We start from the raw sequence: 18,640 nt of genomic DNA on the forward strand, positions 1-18,640 counted from the left end.
CTCTAATTGCAGGACATATACCTGTGTTGATTTTTATTAATATCTTTATCTTTTTAATTAAAGGAAGTCACAGATAACATAATGTCATTTCCTTTGGATTTTTTCAATATTTTATTTTTTCCCTGGGAATGCTAAACTGGCAGAGGACGAAAAGCACGATTCCTGAGAGCTTTTTTCTTTTCATTTTCCTCCCTCTCTTTTTTCCTTTTGTTTTCCCGAAAGATTGTTATTTTATATGGTTTGATTTCTCTCATTAAGGTGGATTCTGCTGTTTCAATGTTTTTGTTCATATATTTTTACTGACCTTTTGAGACCAATCATTTGCAGGCATCACACAGTTTTAGAATTTTAATACACTTCGAAATCCTGTTCATACTGTCGTACATGAAACACCTTTACCTTGGGTAGTACAGGCTGGAGTCAGATGCCTTCGCAAGCCTATAACGTTATCCTTGTTAATTTTGATACCTGATGGCACCCCCTTTTCGGGGAACTTAAAGTTTGGCGTTAAAGATTAAAACGTAAAGAGTTCTTCAGTTGAAAAAGATAGTTAAACATAACTATTTTGAAAGAGACCACTTCAGATTTTTTTGTGTGTGATATGGTAATTTGCATATTATGTTCCAGATATAAAGTACTAAGTGCTAATAAATGGCCTCAATTTTATTGCCATGCCTGTGACATAATTCATTACAGTTTGCTATTGTATTTACAAGAGTATCTCTCCTTAGCACTATGTGTCTCTTTTATACATTCCCAGACTAAATGTGATTTCATTATGTATAATTATTCCTCTTGGATTATTTTTTTTCATTTCTCAGTAAATTATAAACCCCATAAGAGTAGGGACCATTATTTCTACTTTTTTTTTTATTGTTCTATACCTTCAAATAACATTCTCTAAAAACTTCTCAATAATTATCATTAAATTAATCAAATAACAAATGAGATATTTAGGTGATAGTACATTTAAGACAAATGCAATTATTGCACTTGATGAGACTCTTAATATTTGGGACAGTTGTGGAAATATGGTTTTTTTTCCATTTATTTTCTAAATAGTTATTTGTAAATGCACATTTCAATTACAATCTCTCGATTCTTGAACTGATTCCCATCACATTTTTATTCTCTACCTCTCCATTAAAACAGCTCTTGTCAAAGTTACCAACAAAGTTCCTTATTGTCAAATCAGAGTCATTTCTTAGACCTAAGCTTAACCAATCACTTAGTAACATTTCATATGAGTGATCACGTTTCCTTTCTTAAAACACTTGAATTCCATCACACCAATTTTCTCTAGTTTTTCTTAATCTGGCCAGTCCTTTCAGTCCTTTTTGCTGCTTTGTCCTTACCTCTCTGACCTCTAAATATGGAAGGGTCTCAGGACATAAACACTGGATTTCTTTTCTCCACTTACACATTTACTTCCTAGTGATATCATCCATCTCTTTATCTAAGTAATGATAAGTAAATTTATATCTGCAGTTGAGACCTCTCCTCTGAATTAAGGTACAGCTGACCTTTGACCAATGTAGGGGTGAGTGTCACTCACTCTCTCTGTACTGTTGAAAATTCATGTATAAAAATCAGAAGGAAGAGAAAATACATTTACAGTACCATACTGTAAAAAAATCCACATGTAAGTAGAACTGCAGAGTTCAAACCCACGTTGTTCAAGGATCCACTGTATATCCAATTGCCTATTTGACATTTCCACTTAGGTATCTAATTTCTCAGCTTTAGCAATTCCAAAATAAACTTTCATTTCAACACCCCTTTCCTCCCAAAAAAGTGTTCCCTGCTTCTCCCTGATTCTCTCCTATTTTGGCAAGTGGCAATTTTCTCTTTCCATTTTCCTCCATATTCCACATATTCACGCTAGCAAAAAGTTTATGAACACATAATCAGATTCTTGCTTGTTACTACTCATTTCTTCTTTCCTTAGGTATAATCTATTGCTTTACGTGCAAATATTTATTATTTCTAATATATAACATTTACTTCTAACATATACCATGGCATACACTGACTTCTAGTTTAATTTGCCTTATCTAGGAGTTCTAGAATAAAGTTATACTTTTAGGGTTTTTATTTACATGAGCAAAGTATAACTTTCAAATACCTTTAGGGAGGGAAATGACTATGTGTACATATTCAGAGCATAAAGGTAAAATAATGGGATTTCTATTTTTAAAAGCACAAATATAAGCTTTTTAAGTGCTGGAACGGTGTAATAGTCATCTTTATACTTCTCTGGAGGCCAGTTTATTGTGTCTTAAAAGGAAGCACTAAATAAATAATTGTTGCATGAATAACTAAATGAATAGTGTACTTTCATAAATATTTACATACTTTTTTAATGTTAAACCAACTCTTAAAAGAACATGAATTTTCAACAGTTTCAGAGCTTCCTATATATTTTTAAACTTAAAAAAATAATTGAAAAATATTTCTAATGAAAAGAAAATGGGAAGAGGTATTTACTTAATGCTTCTCTGAAGCTGATACATTTTTAATATTTGTTTATTCATGATTTCAAAATGTTGGCAAAATGGCATTTTCCCCAAAAAATGGTAAAGCTAATCCTCAAACCAGTTGTTATTCTTGTTTGCCTGTTTTAGTTTAGTTCATCTCTCACCCCAAACCATACTGTGGAGAAGTCCCTGGTTGATTACCCCAACTGTCATTCTTCATCCCCTGCTCCCTAACACCTTCGAATCTAGTGTTTTTTTAAAAGCTAAATAACTTCCCCATTCTCTCTGCAGCTTGGTGTGAATGTATAGCAAATTTCTGGCCAAGGGAGGAAAGCATACGTTGGCAAAAGGAATTCTGAGATAGAACAGGTACAGCTAATTGAACCCGTCCCTTCACTTCTGACCTCGGATGTAATGTTTAGAGCTGCTGCAGCCATTTTGCTACCAAAACAGAAAGATAAGAAAATGACATAGATTCTGGCCCTGATGTAACTGATCCATAGAACCAATGGCAACACCTCCCTCACGTCTAGACTTCTGCATTGTAAAGAATAGCACACAGAACTATTTGCTCAAACCACTAATGTTGGGTTTTATTTTACTTGTAGCCAACGAGGACCTAACTTAAAAAAAAAGGAAATATGTACAGATTTTCCAAGTTTTCTTTCTTTTCTTACATTGAACTGCCAAATGCATTATCCCAAGATAATCAGATTTTTAAAAACAAAAGATGAAACAAATAGCCTTTCCCTTTCCAGATAACAGTTAATAACCCAGGGCTTTTATTATGTCTGCTCGGTCATCATAGTCTCTTAGTTATTTACTAGGCTGTACCTACATTAGTCTTGCGTGAACACTTTTTTGGGGGGGAGGAGGAATGTCCTACACTTTTACAAGTAACACCAAGTAGAAGCTTGAAAAGCTTCTTCCAAAATGCAGTTTCTGAAACGTGTTATAATGAACAGCACAGCATGCTCATTGTCATCTGTTTTCAAGTAATGGTAAAGTTCAAAAGTGGTAAAATGTTTTCCTAACTTACAAACCTCAAACAAATATTATACGGGAAGGTCAATAAACAGAACATGAAGAAAACAGAATTCTTCATTAGCATTTAACTTGGCAAAACACTAATATCCAATTTCTCTAATTTCTGGGTCCATAGTAGATTGGAAATGATCCAAGGGGAAAAATGAGAGGGTGAGGCTGTTTCTGTCTATTTCTTTGAAAATACTCTACAGACGACTTGGAAAAAAGACAAATCCTCTTTGCAAAAACTTTTGGTCATTGCACCCCGCTTTAATGTTTTTAGCATAGAATGGATTGCTTTTATATTCTAAGGGGAGTTTTGTTGTGACTGAGTTCACAAAAATGTGTTTTGAAGCATCTAATAATAATGTTTAGCAACATAACTCCTATTTAAACTAATATAAATGCCCAATCTCTAATTAGAACACATTTTAATTATGGGGAAACCCATTTTTTTCTAAAGCCATTACTTAGAAGATTTTATGATTTTGCATATGTTCTGGATACAGATTTAGAGCCACCAGATTATATATATATAATATACATATATATGTACACACACATATATACACACACACATATATGTACATATATATGTAAATCTAGGTCAATTTAAACAATAATTAAATAATATAATAGCAAAGCAATCTTACCCTTACACTTTGCTTGAAAAACCATTCCATTTAAATGTAAAAGAAATCACTACAACTGTGGAAAACAAACAAACATACACATCTACATGAACCAGATTCTCTTCCTAGCTAGAATATTAATTTTTTAATCTGTTGTTTATTTTTCTATTATTTAAGTATGTGTACTAGTAATGGTAGCTCATATTTGATGGTATGTATTGCTTTGGACATCTAGGAGAGGATAATTTGAAATCTCTTTGTTTTATAAATAGTTACAATGGAAACAATCTAAAAGTAGTATGGATTAGACATAAAATTCCTTTTAAATTTCCTGACTGATGCATTTCTACAAACTTTTGTCTACTATAAACTAAACATCTTTATTTTTCCCTCTGGGATACTACCTAGGCAAATGGCTTACCTTTACTTATAATCACATCATCCAAGTTCCTGCAAAATTTCACTTTTTCTTAGGGCAATAAGAGAGAACAAGAGATAGCAGCAAATAGTCCCTAACTTCACTCTCTGACACTGAGTTGGTTGTTAAAGAACACTATCACCTCTTCTTGAGAACATTTTGGGACCACTAAGTATATTAGTACTTTACATATTGGCAAAACAATCAAAAGCAAACAAACAAAACAATCTAAAGAACACAACTGTAAATTTAAGAAGGTATGCAACAGGCACAAACTTGTAAAATCCATACCAGTTATTCATTACTATCAAGTAATGATGGTAACTAAAGTAGAGCAAGAACATGAGAGAGGGAGAAAGAAGGGAGAAACCCTTTGAACAAACAGTCTTAGTATTTTATAAAAACGTTTAAGCATTACTATGACTTACTACGTTATTGTTAGTTTTATTTATTAATTATTTCAAAACTATATAGGATCAATGTCATCCTACTGTATTGTTGAAATATTAAATATATAATATTAAATATATAATATTAAATATATATGTGTATATATAAATAATCTGTCCATCTTGGATTACTTAAAACCAATTAGGAAATCAACAAACTTTAAAAGAAAGTTAAACTTCCTTATCAAGTCCTCTCTATAACATGATTGAGGGTACCATAAAGGAAACAATAAACTTATTAGAAGATATTTCTAAATCATGCAGTCCTTGGCAAATTTGGGCAAAGACTTTCAGCCATACTTTAATGGAACTCATCTGATTTTAGATATGTATAAAAATGATTTGCTATAAAATTATATATATATATGTAAACAAAATGAGAATGTAATTCAAATGTTTTCTAACTCAAATGTTTAGTTCTATAATTTTTAATGTGTAGCCTATTTGACTTTTTGAACTATGATTAGCAAATTTGAATGATAAAATTGAATATTTCCATGTATTTTAGTTGATACCTAGCTAAATACACTTTTTATAATGCCAGATACACACACATACATGTTATTTTCTAATTTGTAAAAATCACAAAATTAGGAATAGCCTATCTTTAAATACAGGCTTGGTGGTAAATCAATGCTAGGGAAAATAATGCAACCATAATAAGAAGGAGTTATAGCTATTAATCTGGAAAGCTGTCCATAACGTTTCACTGTGAGTCAAGTAACCTGCTGTGTGGATTCTGTGAAGAAACAAAGCCCTTATTATTGTATGTATATATTAGCATATGGATAAAGATGAGGAAGGATAAACATACATATATACACACATACACCTATATTTAATACACTGAAAATAAGTTTTATAATTTTAAATTGCATTTTAAAATATATTGAAGATAATGATTAATCTTAAAGAAAAACAGGAAGAGGAAAAAAAGAAAAAGAAATACCTAAATTATAGCTGGTGAATTTTAACCAAGAGGATGGTGAATTCTACCTTTACTTGCTTTAGATTTAAAAGAGAGGCATATAGAACAAATGGCTAAAATAAGAATCATTGCTTGAGGATAAATTTAGTTACATCAGAACAATCAGACCCAAAGATATTTTATGTAAGGGACTATTCATCATAATTCCTTACTTAAGAGCATTTTAAAAAATGAAATAGGAAAGGTATTTCAGTATGATTTCCTGACATATTAATGTTCTGTACCTGCACAATTGCACATGCAAAACAATTGAGGATGTTTGTAGTAATGATGTAATTTGGAGTAATTGTTATATATCAGCATATTGCAATTATCACTACAGATATTGAAATCTGTTAATTTCTCAGAACACATACAGGATGCTGTTAGATTCTGATTAAATATTTAACAGTCTTCTAATTTAATGAGTCCAGAGTCTCTGATAGCAAACTACAACCTGTTATTTTCCATGCAAAAAATAAAATAGGGTGACCTTCAGTTGAATACATGTAAAGCAACACATTGCAAATTATTGATGATTTGAGAATTAGTAGCAGGATATTTTAAATGCAAAATATTAGCACAGTTTATACTTGAATTTAATATTTCAAACCATCACTCCCTTCATACATGCACACATGCTAAAACATATCCTCCTTTTTCTTGGCAGGATGACCTTACAACTTCAGAGAGAATATAGAACATTAAAACGGAAACTCCCTCAGCCTTTGTCTATCTATCTGCATCTTTCTCTGTCTTCTATTTGTTCTCTCCTAATAAAATGGTGGCAAGGGTTTTAATCATCCTCTAATCCTTTCACATTTCCTTTGTCCTTAATTCTAGCTTTTTCAGGCAATTGATTGATGATTTCTCTCTCCTGTATCTCCAACCTTTCACTCTCTACAGGGTCTTCCAAAACAGACTCAGATTTCATCCATCTTCAAGTATCTTTCTTTTGATAATATGCCCTCTCCAAGTATTTCCCTGTCTCTCTCCTTTCCTTTACATGTAAACTTGCCAAAAGATATAAACATTTTACTCCATATTTCCATAATTTTTATTCACTTTGACTCCATGTCTCTATATGGAGACACTTCCACATCTATGTATTAAATTTCCCATTTAACATCACTTGGGTCTCTCAAAATTACCCCTAATTTAACACATCCCAAAATAAGTTCACATTGAGTTTAGTACCCTACCAGTGTGCCCTATCTCGGTTACTGTTATCAACATTCATTCTAGTTTGCAAGCCAGAATAATTAGTAGCAGTTTCTTCTCTTAATTGCTTCATACCCAGTTAATCACTATCTCCAGTAATTAATTTTAAATTCTAAGTATTTGTTGAATCTTCCTACTTCTCCCCATTATCCAACTTTATCCAACTTCTTGGCTTCCCAGTTCCCTGATGATCCACTTCCAATAGTCTCAGTCACCCATTCCTATTCATTGTACTAGATATTTATATATATCAGTAACTGTATCGCTTCCAGAATCTCTATTTCAAGTACTCTACTTTCAGACTAGCAGTTTATCTCTTTTCAGTTTGCCTACACTGGTATCCCTAACTCAACAGTGTGTGATGGTACTGGGAATTACAGCCATTGACCTTACCATGTTTTCATGGTACATCAGCCTCCCTCACAAACCAATTTCTCTCACTATTCAACTTAGTTTTTATGAACGTTCACTGCTATCATTTCTTCTTCATATAGCCTTAACTCAGTGGTCTCTGCCTTCTGTCTTAAGTACTCACCCGACAAAACTTCAATTCTGGGTAAATCCAAATTTCCAAGTACCCATGCCTACATCAGAACAATCATAACATAGCTGAATTAAGCATAACAATGCTAACTGGAATCATTCTAATTTATAACTAGAAGTCAGTGGACCTTCAGCACTGCTAGCATTACTGTACTTCTAGGATGATGTACTTCTACTTTTGACAGGCTACCAAATCTTCTCTTTCCTAAAATTCCAAATATTGCCTCCCATATTCTAGTCTAAGATGATAACATCATCTTATATTTCATTTAAAAAGAGAATAACTTGTGAATTGCCTCATCTTCTCACCATCAAATCCATTATCTACCTGCATATTTTCCTATATACTCTGAATCCTTTCCAGTTATAATGGATGTACAACCTGTGCTTCTTTCTATGACCAACTTCTTCACTTTAGTACTGGATTCCGTCCCTTCTGATAAATGAAAATTTTGCCTGCAGTTGTTCATTATCTTCTGAAATATAATTTTCTTCTTTCTTTTGAATCATTCCCACCAGTTTATAAATGTTAATGTTTCCCAACTTAAGCAAAACAAACAAACAAACAAAAAAAACCCCACTTTCTCTTGATCTCATAATCTTCCTTTGTAGCATCTCACTGCCCTCTGTCTAGGAACTTTTTGTCCACTTGGCTTCCGGGATTTTTTTTTTTTTTTTTTTTTTTTGCTTTCCTTCTACCCTTAATCCAGCTGTCTCACCCTCCTTTGCTATATATTTTCTCCTCTCTTTTGCTCTTTAAATAATGGAGTATCCTAAGGCTCACTGCTCAGTTTTCTTATCCATCTACACTTTGTGTTTGTGGAATTCCATCCAATGTTATGGATTTAAATATGACTGATGACTCAGACCCCACTCTTGAGCTGCACAGTATTGTAATTATCTGCCCATACAAAATTTTCACTTAGATATCAAGTAAACATCTCAAGCTTATCACGGCCCTAACATAATTTTTCATTTTCCTCATAAAGTATTTTTCTACCTCCTTCTGAGCCTTCATTTTAGCTTATGACATCACCTTTCACCCAGTTACTAAGGTAAAAAACCGGGGTGTCATTGTTTATATTTTTTTCTTACCACAACCATATAATCCAATTCACTTACAATTTTCTTCATAGTAAATATATAATTATAAACGTTTTTTCTTTTCTACTGTACTGTAAATTTCATGATATTAGGGATTATGTTAATTTTCTCTCCATTCTCTCCTCAGTTCCTAACATACAGTAAATACAGTGAATATTTACTGGCTGGTTATTGTTGAGTAGCATATATGTAAGAGTGAGGTTTCTTTTTTGTTTTATCCTTTCAAAAAACAAGTAAATATGATATGTTTGATTTTATCAGCAGTAGGAGAAAATTTTAGCAGAATTCACTTCCCACCTTGTCAAACAGAACCAAATGATACACAATCTAGGATTCATACTCTACCATCTGAACTCATTGCTACTCCCAATCAACTCTGCCCCATCCCACACATCCTACAGTATGAACTAGGGAGGAAAATCTAAAAAAAAAAAAGCCTGATAAAGCCCAGCACTATATTATCTGTTATTTGAGTGCTGAGTGTCCATGAGATTTTGATTCTTATTTCCACCATTAGTAGGTGAGTCTGGGGGCAACAGCATTATGGAATTAGTGTCAGGTCTGATGGAAGTAGTTCTCCTATGGAACCACAGTAGTTTTAACAAATCTCTCCAAAAATACAAGTAACTCACTTTAGAAAAGATTTCTAAAAATTGAGCCTATATCTTTTCCTAAATGTCTTAGATTGCTCACTGCTGTATTAATAATATAAAAAAATATATGTTTATGTTATGTTACCATTACACAGGCTTATATGGTTAGGTCCTGGGAAGCATTGCTCTATCTTGACCAAGCAAAGCCAGTTGTATTAAACTAAAATATGCTGTGTGAGGACAAGCAATATAAAATCCTATACATTGGAGGAAGGCTAATAGGTAAAAGTTGGGACTAAAACAAAGATAATGAGTAAAATTGCTTAAGTAGGTTATAAGATATTCAATCATCCTCATCGTAGGAATAGCTGTTAACTGTTCTTCCATTTGGGAACCAGCCTGGTAGAAAGAAAGAAATGTGGTTCTTAGAATCAATCAGACACACTGAAGCTCAAATCTTTGCCCTGCCACTTACTAGCTAAGTGATCTCTGGTAAATTGCTTAATTACTCTGAACCTGTTTCCTCATTTGTAAAATGATAATGGTAATAACTATTTTTATATGCTTATCATGAAAATTAGATGTGATAATGTAGCGCACCTAATAAATCTGTATTAGGATTTTTCTTTTAAAGAATTGCAAAAACAAGCTCTAAACCCGAGAGGATTTTAGAAAAAGCAACACTATTTCGGAAAAGAAACAAGAACTGGTTTTAGTTTGGTTTGGTGCTTTGGTTTGCCCATTGGTCCTTTCTTTCTTGGTGCATAGAACAATGGTGTTATCCAGTCTGGGATTTGAACTTGGGACTCGAACTTTGGGATGTGGAATCCAGAGGTTCAAGAATGAAGACACTTTGGAAAAAGAATTTTCTTTGTTCATTGAAAAAAAATTCTTTTTCACTTCAACAAGTAAACTTTTTATGGTAAGAGGTTTTTGTTATTGCCATTTTATTTTTACTCTACTAAAAGTAACTATAATTATTCCATAAATGACTCAGGCATATGGAATGCTTTACTCTGGGCAACTGAACAGAATGCCATAAAAATTGCAATGGCTACAAGCGTTCAGAGTTTATTAGAGGTGGGTTTCCCTTTCCTTATCATTCATTCTTTAGTACTGAGTTACTGTGAAATTGCAATGAAATTATATCACTTTGGGTTTGAAGGCGGATGGTAGAGCAGAATGAAATCATTGTGAAGAATTTCATTGGTAAATCAAAGTGCTCTCTGTTAATTAGCCCCTGCTTACAACATAGTATGGAAAAATAATTGTATGTTTATGAAAGAATGATTAGGTAGGGAATGTGTTGAGGTAATAAGAAAGAAGCACGAAGAGAGCAATTTGAGTTAATATCTACACATCATTTTATGTAACCGCATCACAGAAGGGGGTCCAAGTTAATTAGATTCCTTTAGTTAAATAGGAAATGTGAAAAAAGAAAAGATACTTAGGGTCTAATACAATGTATTCCTAAGTTATATGGGGGGGATAATATTGATTCTTTTCTGAATATATATATGTCAGGAATAAAAATAGAAACTTTGACTTACAGTTAAAGAAATCTTTCTGCTCAAGTGTTGCTCCTTTGTGACACAAAAATTGAAACAATATTTTAATAGAAATATTGGCTACAAAATGCAATTTTAAGAGAATCTGCACAATACAATTCCAAATTCATTCAATCAACAGTATTTGGCTATATAGATGGGAAGGCATTACCTTAGGCCTCTCAATAATTTACTGATAACTCTTGTGTCAGATGTTAGCAGAGGACCGAGTCAGATGCTATCTTTTTACATAGATATGGATTTAGATATAGATATATAAAACTTGTTGTTTAATATATTTAGTTCTTAGTTCTTTGAAAAAATGAGGTAATTTCTCTTTATTGGGAATTATATTGTTCATTTTGCCATATCTGCTACTTTTTCACTTCCTTTGCATATTGTCAAAACATCTCTGTATGTACTATCTACAGAAATGCTTGCACAGAGTTTATATTTTTAGTTGGTTGCAATTTAGATGGTTCTTAGTTGAGAAGGTTTTTGTTAGAAGTGAGATGTTATGAAATAGAATTTAACACTTCCTGTCTACTAAAATCCCAATTAAAAGTCATGAGTAATACTGATAGCATACTTATACCTCTAAATTGTATTTTATAAGACCCTGTATTTACAGGGTCAAATATTGGACTAGCACCTGCAAAGTACTTTTAACACTATAAATATCTGTCTAAAGAAAGAGGCAGAGGCTTCAGGAACACATTTCACTCATTTGCTTCATTTTTAATTAAAAAAAAACCCACTGAATTGTCATTATTGAATTTCAGTGAAGTTTAAGATGCTTTGAGATCATTGAGTGTAAGCAGTCCCGACATCTTTACAAATCAGAAATTAATAATTACAAAACATTACAGTTTCTACACCATAGAAAGACGCTTATGGGAAAGAGTGAAAAAAGTATTCATAATGGATCACTCAACCCACTGAATTTTTTACCTGACCCTTAACTAGCATAATCAACATCTTACAGTTCAATAATGCTATCTTTAGATTTTTCATTACAGTCCTGAAGTCAATGCTCTTAAAAATCTTTCAACTTTCAACCGTAAGTGTGACTTTTTCTGGTCACATTTTTACAGTTAGTGGGTTTGAGTATAATATTAATGTTTCTAGGATCCCTAAAAGCTTTGGTAATAATGTGGGGACGTTTTGATACCAAAACTAAGCCACTAATGCAACCTTATGCCACTAAACAGTTTTATTTAAAGCAACCACATGCAACTATATGAACAGTAATTAACAACTACTGAACAGTTTTGCTCTTGTCTTGTAATTCTTTGATAATTTTTGGTATTTTATATGTATTGGAAATTGTGGGACACAAATCAGTTGGAAAAGAAGAAACTCACGCACTCTCCTTCACCTCTTTGAACTCTCTTAAATTCAAAAGTAAATTTAATATACAGAATGTGGTGGACTGAGGATAGACTTACAATAAAAAGCCTGAGTACTTGTATTTATTGGACTTAAGGACCATAACACAACTACCACTCATTTAAGGAAACCATCTATGGGCTGTTTTGACCATTTGATATGGACATAAGTTATGAACTAAGTTCCTTGAGGGCAAAACAAACAAAGAAAAAAGATTGTTCCATTTGTGCAAGTGGTGCCAAGAATATCACATCATCTCTCTCATATATCACACATGGGTCACACTGCTAAAGGATAAACTGTTATGTGACCTCTTAGGTAATAACCACTATACCATAAAATAAAAGTGTGATGCAGGCATTAGAATGTGACAGGAATAGAAAACGTTTCAAATATCTGCCCAAATGAGATTTAGAGAATTAAGCTGATTTCAGTTACCTATTTCATATTGTGAAGCGTCTAGAATAATTGAATTGGAGCAAATAGCCAGATAAAAGTTTTTGAACAGTTATCCAGTAGTTTTCATAATTTCCATCACAAATTCAAAAAAGAATTACTAGTTTACATTTTCAATTGCTAACTAATACAAAGAAATGCTTTGCCAACAGAGCCTTTGCTTATCAAGATGAACAAACGTGGGCCCTGATGGAGGAGAGACTAAGATTATAAAAAGCTTTGGATATATATTTGACAAAGAAACTAAAATAGAATAGAATCTAATACTTTGTTCTGTCACAATCTATATGAAAATAGCTTGTGTGCAAGCTCAAATAAATAGCATAAAAAAGACTAATAAATTAAAACTTGCTGAACATATTTCTTCAAAAGATTCTTGATAGAAAAGGGAGAACATCAAAAGTAAATGCTAATTTTAAGGCATTTAATTCAGATAAGGGAAGTATGGAGAAGTTCTGAAATTCAAGTATTATTTTCATATTCTAGGAGAGTACAGGAAAAAAAAAATCTTTTCTATCCTATCCAATCTTCCTGGAAGAAATTCCAGCAGCAGCCTGTAAAGTAAATGGAGTGTGGAAACCCAATTCACAAATTGCAGGCTTGGGAAAGAATAACACTGCTTAGAAAATGAAAGTCGATCAAGATTGGAAACATTTCACCTGTTTTCATTTAAATCTTCAATCTTTTTTCCTGCTGGTTTAGGAAACAGAATACAACATAATGGGGCAGTAGGGAGTATGAATTCTAAATATTTCGAAATGGCCACATTGACATGCTTGATGCAATTTTCTGTGACTAAAAGAAAACTAGGCATTTGGGTAATCTCCCAGTTAAAACATGGTTCACGAAACTTAAAACAGTTATTTTCGCCCAGGTGTCTTATCCCCCTATTATGTAAGATTTACTTTAATCAATTAAGACAGAAGCTTTAAAAAACTATCACAGAAGTTAAAAACAGAAAATTAACTGAAATATTGCTAGACTAGTCCCCTGCTTTCAATTAAATGTGTACCTACCACATTTCAGAGAGCTAAGGATTTACCGCAATAATAAGAATCTGAAAAAAAAAGTTACTTGTTACTTTCCCTTCTCATCCAATTCATAACAAAATGCTCCATGCTCATAAACACTTTTCCAAGGTGTCCAAGCTAAATCTTTCATGTAGATTCCAAACTGCCTTATAAATAGCTTGTGACAAGTCAACTAATTCTGACAAGTCAACAAAACTGAAGGAGAGAGTCATACTGCTTTAAATTTAAGTTCAAAGGAGTTATTAATTAAAGATATCCAGCATTTCTAAAAGGAACAATTAGCTCCCTACTACCAATTTTTAAAAATCTTTCTCTTAGAAGTGTGATATAAAATTTAAACACTTAAAACCTGAGAAATTTTGATATGTCAATTTTGTAGTCACTAAACTACTGGATTTATGCCCTACTGATATGTAAGATACCTGTAGAATATAACCTCATGAGATTTTCAAAAAGATTATGCTTTCAATATTTCACCTAGACACGTGACTACCACCAATGAACATATATACTAGATATTAGCTCCTGTACATTTAATCTTCATACCAATCATATGAGTTATAAGAATTTCCATTTTAAAAATCACCATTATCATCCCCATTTTACAGATAAGAAACATGGTAGTAGTGCAAATACTTGAACCCAGGCTTTCAAATTCAAAAACTTCTCTCTTTCCCTGTACAAGGGCTTACAGGTGATTTTTCGGAAGAATGATGGGCTGAATTGTACTATCTATACTCCGTTACCAGACATGGTTACATATTTATGACAAAGCTAATCTGAATTAGGTGTTAGTCTGAGACTATAGGGAATGGCCTGAGAACCTAGGCAAGTAATAGGATTGAAAATTCCCAAACTACTTTTGTTTAAATGTTGGAAATATTAAATCTACAATAAGATACGCTATGATTTTGAGCATTGAAAACCACAAGTGATCTACCACTATGGTTTCACCTCTGTCTTTTTCTCTGCATATGCCTCTGCCTATGACCTGCTGCTGTCCATACTAGTGGCCCTCTTTAGGGCAGTGATTCTTAAGGTGAAGAAAGAAATATCCTCCCTTCCATCAAGGGACCCACCATAAGGGGTAGAAGTTCACATGAAACTTCCCTGAGTGACTTTGAGAGATTTTCCCCCTCCCTCTGGGAGTTATGTTCCCCCATTACCAACATTTAAAATCCTTGTTATATATAGCAAAATAATAAATCACAACATTTACTGGGTAATTTATCGGAGCAAGGCACTATTCTATGGACTCAACAAATCCTCACAACTAATTTATAAACTATACTAAGATTTCTGTTTTATACATGGAGAAAGTAAGGTTCAGATAATTGAAGGAACTTACCCAAGGTTACACATCTAAACATGATAGAGCCTCGCTTTGAATCTAGAAAATCAGATTCCAAAGACAGCACACTTATCACTACATTATATTGCCTCTCATTAGTTGGCTGGAATAATTATAAGAAAGTCATTGAATCAAACGTGGAAACACTCTTCAAAACGATATTACAGTGACTCAACTAAAGTCTCAAACAGGAAAATTATTTCATAAATATAGGAACAACCTAAAATGGATCTTGGTTTATAAAACTGAACTTTGGGCCTGAGGCACTCTCTTTGTCTTTCTTTCTCTTTCTCTCTCTTTTGCTGATTTTTTCCATAATTTAAACCTTGTTCTAAATAACTGTATTAACTAGTCTGAATTGATCCCAAGTGCCAAAGTGCCACTGTTGTATAATCATTTACTTCTACAGCATCCTTTCTAAAAAGAATTTAATTAAATAACTTGTTAATAAGAGATTTCACTTATTTGATAGTTCTAAAAAATTTTAAAGGTGAAATATCATATAAATGAAAAAATATGACTAAGTTTAATGACACAGATGAGCCTCGTAATTATGATATTTAGCAAAAGAGACCAGATACAAAGAATACATATGTATGATTCAATGTATATAAAGTTCAAAAACAGGCAAACTGGCGTTAGCATTCAGGACAATGGTTGCCCTTGGAATGGGGCACAAGAGTATTTCCATCTCTGGTACTATTCTAGCTCTTGATCTGGCTGATGATTACATAAATGTTTCATTTAGAAAGTCACTGAGTTTTATACCTATATTTGGGTACTTCTACACTATGTATGTTAAATTTGAATAAAAAATTTACATCAAAAAGGAATACTTCATCCCAAGCTGTCATTCTGCTGTTTGTAATTTAGCACTACTTTCTCTCTTCCAAAAGATACAATTAATTTGTTTTATACAGAAAACAAACAGGGGGCGCGTGGGTGGCTCAGTCAGTTCAGCGTCTGCCTTCTGCTCAGATCATGGTCTCAGCCCTGAATTGGGCTTCATCCTAAGAGGGGAGTTTGCTTGAGATTCTCTCTCCCTCCTCCTCTTCCTCTACCCCTCCCCCACTTGTGCTCTTTCTGTCTTAAATAAGTAAATAAGATCTTTTTTTAAAAAAGAAAGCAAACAATCTTTCTACATAACATTGTAAAATTACTCTTTTCCTAAATATATTTTAAAAGTCATACTTATTGAGATATAGATTATAGACAGTAAAATTCATCCTTTTTTAATGTACTGAACTTTATTTGACAAGTACATACATTAGTGTACCCATCATCACTGTCAAGATATAGAACAATTCCATCATTCCCCCAAATTCCCTCACATACCTGGCAACACTGCCGCTGGCAACACTGCCCAATTTCTTATTCCTATAGTTTTGCCTTTTCCAGAATGCCATACAAATGGAATCATATTGTTTGTATTCTTTCAATTCTAGTTTCTTTCACTTAGCATAATGCATTTGAGATCCATCCATGTTTTGCAAATGTCATTAGTTTCTTTCTTTCTATTCCTGAATAGCATTATAATGTATGGATATATCACAATTGAAGAACATTTGAGTAGTTTCCAGATTTGGTGATTTTGAATAAAGCCACTATAAACATTCATGCATAGGTTTTTGTATGAATCCGAGTTATAGATTTTGTTCTTTAAATTCCAACTTGTACTTTTACATGCACAAAGTATTTTCTATAGTGCCTTTAGTCTCTGGTAATTCTGATGCCCAGAGACTATACCAACCAGCTCAAAATAACATAAAATCAGAAAATGAATCAAATTAAACAAGAAACATCTTACAAAAACAGATCAACTTTAAAAATATTTCTTTTTGCAATAATCTACAAAATTAATAAAAATATTCTATTAAAGTTCTAGATTAATAAATCAAAATCCTGTTTAAATTGTACAAAGTTAAAATTCAATGACACTACTAATTTGGATTCTAAAATTATAATGAATAAAGAAAGAGGAGATAAGGAATGTGGCTTGAAAAGTAGTGTTATATGCCTGTTTTATAACTCCCTAATTTAACATATCATAAATTTCACCCAACTGGTTAGTATTTTTTATCCATGATAATTTGGAAAGGATTTGAGTGACAAAATGGAAACATGGTAGATGTTACCTAGCATGTTGTGGTAAAGTGGAATGGCCCGTCCAAGGATAATAAATGCAGTCATGACTAGTGGGACCGCTACACCTGCAGGCAATTACAGAACAGAAAACATCATTCTCCATTCACAGTGGCATGCACACACATGCACCAGTGCTCACACAAGGAGCCTTGGAGGAAGAACATGGGAAGCAAGCACACCAAGTACCTATCCATCAGGCCGATGCAGTCTTCAATACTTGAGCCTATGCACCTGCAGAAGATCCAAATTTAAAAAATACAAGGAAAGAAAAATTAGTCATTTTTTTAAGACTCAGTAAGATAAACACGATTGTTTCAAATTCTTAATAATAGTTTTTAGACAATTTTGGAACACTCTGAAATTAAAGCCAGTGAGAAGATGATTGCTTGATGGATACAGAGAAATAAGTTGTAAATACCACCCTCGTGGAATGCAAAGAAACCTGTCCACAGTAACGGAAATTGTACCCTGTTTCTGTGGATAACTTCCAAACCCATATAACTCACTTCTAATACTTTCAATTCATTTGCATCATTCATGAGTATATGTCCTGCTGAATAACTTGATATTTCAAAGGCTATAATTGGTTTCATGTATACTCTTTCTTCTAAGAGGACTTAAGCTTAAGTAAAAACTAAAATCAATAAAAAAAGAAACGAGCTATTCAATATAAAATAATAACCTGATGTTAATACTCATTAAAGATTGATTATGGCAGAAAATGAGTTAACATGCTTTAATGCTATTCTTAGGGATACTTTACATAATCACATTATTTCATTCCTTGGCTGTGACTGTTTTTAAAACATACTTATCTGTAAACATGAATTCATTTAAAAAGCAAATTAACTGGTTTCACCATACTGCAGTTTATCTTGACACTCTTTTTTAAAAGAGCAGTGCCATAACAGGCAAACAGAAATAGGTTTTTAAACTGCCATCATATTTAACTGAAACAATAACAAATAAATACTCTCCAAGGAAATGAACACACTGAGAACCAGGTAAGTAAAGAATTCACTGAGATCAACATTTAAGTGGAATCATATAAGTACACAAAATCCTGACATACAGTCCCTAGAATTGCATTTTGAAGTATTATGGAAATGCTGCTTTTCCCATCTTCCAATGTACTTATATTGTATTTCGTTCTCTCCTTTCTCATCAAGTACATTTAGCTCCAGTGCATTATCAAGATTCCCTCTACATCTATGATTTATAGAACTGTCTAATTCTGCTGATCACAATTTTTCCCAAACTCTAATTTCTAAAACTGAAAAAGAAACTGAAG

The 18,640-nt window shown here is 32.8% G+C and overlaps 1 protein-coding gene across 2 annotated transcripts in view; it reads right to left on the reverse strand.

Annotated features, from left to right (window-relative positions):
* ERBB4 (erb-b2 receptor tyrosine kinase 4) overlaps nucleotides 1-18,640 on the reverse strand; it is a 1,084,887-nt gene that overhangs the window by 225,823 nt on the left and 840,424 nt on the right. For both annotated transcript variants that reach the window (XM_057304520.1, XM_057304522.1), the window contains exon 16: nucleotides 17,340-17,414. In XM_057304520.1, coding sequence (XP_057160503.1) covers nucleotides 17,340-17,414 — 75 coding nt within the window. The remainder of the gene's footprint in view (nucleotides 1-17,339; nucleotides 17,415-18,640) is intronic.

The sequence above is a fragment of the Ursus arctos genome, unplaced genomic scaffold (assembly GCF_023065955.2).
Source record: "Ursus arctos isolate Adak ecotype North America unplaced genomic scaffold, UrsArc2.0 scaffold_1, whole genome shotgun sequence".
Lineage (NCBI taxonomy): Eukaryota > Metazoa > Chordata > Mammalia > Carnivora > Ursidae > Ursus > Ursus arctos.